Source organism: Chinchilla lanigera, unplaced genomic scaffold (assembly GCF_000276665.1).
Source record: "Chinchilla lanigera isolate Chin_1 unplaced genomic scaffold, ChiLan1.0 scaffold00050, whole genome shotgun sequence".
NCBI lineage: Eukaryota > Metazoa > Chordata > Mammalia > Rodentia > Chinchillidae > Chinchilla > Chinchilla lanigera.
In genome coordinates, this window is record NW_004955451.1 from 17056310 (window position 1) to 17060590 (window position 4281).

General features: G+C 66.4%; 1 protein-coding gene across 1 annotated transcript in view; it reads right to left on the reverse strand.

Moving 5' to 3' along the window:
- Positions 1 to 1718, reverse strand: part of Sost (sclerostin) — a 3089-nt gene extending 1371 nt beyond the window's left edge. Inside the window, exons 1-2 of the mRNA XM_005394641.2 lie at positions 1476 to 1718; positions 4 to 167 (exon numbers count right to left, since the gene is read on the reverse strand). Coding sequence (XP_005394698.1) covers positions 4 to 167; positions 1476 to 1695 — 384 coding nt within the window. The 5' untranslated portion in view covers positions 1696 to 1718. The remainder of the gene's footprint in view (positions 1 to 3; positions 168 to 1475) is intronic.
- Positions 1719 to 4281: the final 2563 nt, after the last annotated feature.

A 4281-nucleotide genomic window follows, 5' to 3' on the forward strand; every position in this document is an offset into this window, starting at 1 on the left:
CGCGCCCAGGCGCCACCACTTGCCGCGGCCGATGGCGTTGGGCAGCAGGCGCGCCGGCCCGCACTGACCCGAGCACACCAGCTCGGTGACCGGCTTGGCGCTGCGGCAGGGCCCGTCCGTCACATAGCGCGTGGCGCGCAGCTCTCGGCAGCTGAACTCAGAGATGTCTGCGGGGACAGAGAGCGCGTGAGCGGGGCCACCCCGCCAGCCACCACCGCACTCCCGGCCGCCGCCCACCCGCCACACGTGCCTCCGGGGCTGAGCCAGCCTGCGGCCCACTGCCCTCTCCCCGGGAGCCTGTGCCGGTGGGCGGGGTCCACACCCCAGCCCCCTTGGCCAGGCGACCGGCCAGGCAGCCCCAGGCACACAGAGCTCTCCACCTGACCTCCAGGGGGCGCTCGGGGTGCCGAGGAACTGGCTGCCCCCTCGCCCCGTGCTGACGTCGCCCACACCGGTACTGGGCGGGCGCAGGGGGCACCCAGCGCGCCCTCCGCCTTTCAAGGCGCTGGTTTCCCCAAATTCCTCCCCAGCCCCTGCGGCAGGGCGGGGCCTGAGCGAGGCGGGAGGTTAACTGAAGGTGGTAACTGGGGACTCGGGTGTGAGGCGGGCAGAGCCTGCTCAGGACGGAACTCATCAGGGGCCTCGGGCCACGCCCGCATCCTGGAGGCGGAGGTCCAGGGAGGGAGAGAACCCGCCTGAAGACAGCGCCAGGGTCCGGACTCCTCCCCTGGGCCCTAAGGATGGTGCTGAGTGGGGGCAGCCTTTCACAGCGGTCCCTTCCCCACCAGACGGAGACCGAGCTCTGACTGCACTGAGCACCCGCTGTGGTCCCGGCTCCGAGCACTGGGCTACCCTCCAGGGTGCCTGATGGGCTGGTCTGCTCCTGGGGAAGCTCCACTAGCCCAGGGGTGTCCTGGGGACGGTTCCAGCGGGACCTCCAAGGGTGAGACAGTCCCAAAGCAGAACCAGGGAGTGGGAGGGAGGCCAGGCCACCCAGGCCCTGGGGACAGGCAGAGGTGGAGGGGCGTTCCACCCTCGCGAGGCGGCTTCTGGTGGCCCACGTGTCCTGGGAAGGAGGCCTGGGACTTCCAAGAGCAGCCCCGCTGGGCTCTGCCCGCACCCTGCACCCCAACAGCCTGGGCTGACAGAACACCAGCTCCGTCGGGCAGGGGCCACACAGGGCTCGGATCCAGCCACTCTGCTCACTGTCAGCGACTTGGCTTGAGCCCTGGTTTCTGCCTTGGGCTGGGGTCCACCCTCGGGACATGTGGGGAATGCGCAGCAGGGGCCGCTCCCCTGGCCTTGTCCCCCGCCCCCACACAGGTGCCGCACCCTCCCGTGTCCCCTCCCTGGCCACCACGCCCGTGCCCTGCGCCCCACCCTGCCGGCAGGGAGCCGTGCGCACCCTGGACCACGAAGGCTGCAGAGAGGACACAGCGCTCCCAGGACAGCACTGCGGACTCCACGCCGCCTACCTGTGGCCTCGAAGGGGTGGTGGGGAGGCCGCCCCCCGTTCTCCGCCCGGTTCATGGTCTTGTTGCTCTCCGGCTCCGGAGGGGGCTCCAGGTGGCCGCCAAGCCCGGGGATGAACTCGGTGGCATCGTTCTTGAAGGCCGACCAGCCCTGTCCCTCAGCCGCTCGGAAGACAGCGGGCAGCAGTGGGCAGAGGAGACACAGGGCCAGGGAGAGCTGCATGGCGCCGGCAAGGAGCGTGCCGCCTGCCAGCAGCTCGGGCTCCCGGCCCCAGGCTGGCCCGGTGGCCTTTTTAAAGCCCCCTCTGCCTGGGGTCGGCCAATGTGGAGGACGGTGTGCCGGGACACACCCTCTGCAGACTGCACAGCGCTGCAGGTGCCCGAGGGCGTGCGGCCAGCCGGCTCCTCCCCCGCCGGGGCTGTGGTTTGCAGACAGCAAGGACGTGAGCTTGGCCGGTGCTCTGAGAGCAAACTGGACGGCTCTGCAGAGGAGTGCACGGCTCTAAGTGGGCTCCCTCGGGCCGAGAGGGCTGCTGCCACCTCTCAGGCCGTGCCCTGCCACCTCCCCAGGGGATGCAGACCCAGCCATGGGGCTGAGTTGCTTTTTTTTTTCTTTTTGTTTTTGTTTTTTCTGTGCTGGGGATCAAAGCCAGGCCCTCACGCATGCGTGCACAGCACGCTCTGCCCCTGAGCTGCAGCCCTGCCTGACACCTCTCTCGGTAGCCAGGCTTGTGGCACATGCCTGTGGCCCCAGCCCTCGGGAGGCTGAGGCAGGAGGATCACTGAGAGTAGGCTACACTGTGAGTTCAATAGCAAGACTGTCTCAAAAATGAGAGAGAGGGGGAGAGAGAGAGAGAGAAGTTGGCTGGTCTCCGCTCCGTGAGGGTCAGCACGATCATCCTTGTGTCCTCTGTAGGGCCTGGGTGACGGCTGCGGGCCACAGCAGGGCCACTTGGGGGGACAAGACTGCTCCCCGGGGACCTGGAGGTGGGCACATGTTCCCTGCCACACTGGACGCCCAACACAGAACCCTCGCCCGGCACCCTCAGGCCAGCCTGTGTGCTCACGGCTTTCCCTGCTGCACTTTTCAGACACAACGTCCAGTCCCCTTGTGAGACGGGCCACGCTGCACGGGTCTGTCCAGCCACAGAGGCCACGGCCACGCAGGGCAGGGCACAGGGCAGGTGCAGGGGTGCGGCGGGAGCCTTGGCTGGGACACCCGGCCCAGGGTCCCTCGGGGCGCATGGGGTGCCCCCTGCAGAGCCCCGGAAGGCCTTGCCCCCTGCGCAGACTTGCTCGCCGCATGTCCACTTGGGGCACCTGCCATCCTGTCCCCATCCGTCACCCGCCCAGGAACGTGGCCGCGCTGACAGCTTTGCAGGCCAGACAGCCCTGCGGAAAGGGCTCTCCGATAGCCACTTCCTGACTCAGCTTCCTTCGGAGCAGAGCAAACAGCTGTGGCCAGCGCTGGGGCGCGGTGTCTCGGGCAGGGCGGCCCACGCCCCCTCTGTGGTGACCCCAGCCTGGTTCTGGCAGGAACGGCACAGTAAACCCTGCGGTGGCCAGCGCAGGGCAGTCCCAGCACCGCAGGACTATTCTCAGGGCACGTCTGCCACCTGCTGGGCGTGAGGCGGAGCGGGCGCGGGGCGGGTCAGGCTCAGGACTGTTTCACGTCGTTATTTTAGTCAGAGCTGAGACTGTGTGGTCAAAGAAGGAAGAACCCAGTGGGCTTGAACCGCCGCGTGACCCTGTGCCGCAGAGCCACGGTCTGCCGGGGGCCGGCGGGCTTAAACTGATTTTCAGTCTTATCACAAAGCATGTGGACTCACCAGGGACAACGCGGGGATTTCAGTGTCCTCGACCAGGTTCCCCACCTGACATCTGCAAACCCACAGCACGGCATCACGCCGGGACTCTGACGTGGTCTCGGCCCCTGCCCCTCCCCGTGCACATCTGTGTGTGCCTGTAGTTCTGCACGATCTCACCACCTGTGTAGCCGTCCATCACCCGCCAGTCAGAAGGAAGCACAGCTTGGAGGCTGCAGCAGCCCTCCCGGGACCCTTTAAAAGACACCCCATCCACATTCTGCCCTAACCTGGCCAGCACTAAACTCCTTTCTCACTTTAAAAATGCCATCGAAGGCTCGGAGTGGTGGCACATGCCTGTAATCCCAACGCTCGGGAGGCTGAGGCAGGAGGATCGTTATGAGTTCAAGACCAGACTGGACTACAAAGTGAGCTCAAAGCCAGCCTGAACTGCATAGCCAGACCCTGTCTCAAACAGACCAAAAAAAAAAAAAAAATTGGCGAAATGCCAGCGAGTGGAGTTTGCGGGGACGCCAGTCCCGGGGAGTGGCCCACGCCCCGCCTGGAGCTGGGGACTCCTCCCACTCTCGGGGTATAGACCAGAGTGACTTGTTTTAACCTCGATCCTTCCCAGCAGTGGGTGCTGTGCCCGCAGGAGTGAGCGGGCAGCAGGGCCCGGAGGCGGAGGCGGAGGCGGCCGTGTGGGGCCTGTCCCGGCTGCTCCTGTCCTCCACTCTTGTCCCTCCGTGTCCCCCGCCCCGGCTTCTCTCTGTTTGGCTGCCCCTCCTTGCACAAGGACCCTGACTAATCCGTGAGCTGGCACAGCGGTCTCCAGACACGGCCAGGCCTGGGCGCGGGGCTGGGCGGCTCCCGGGCAGCACCTCTCACCACGCCGATGGGCGATGCTGGTTTTAAATTAAAGGTAACAGATGAACCTCGATTTCCGCAAGGCGATTTCCCAGCCTGTTCCCGCTCGCTCGTTCACCACGCACTCACTGAGGCAA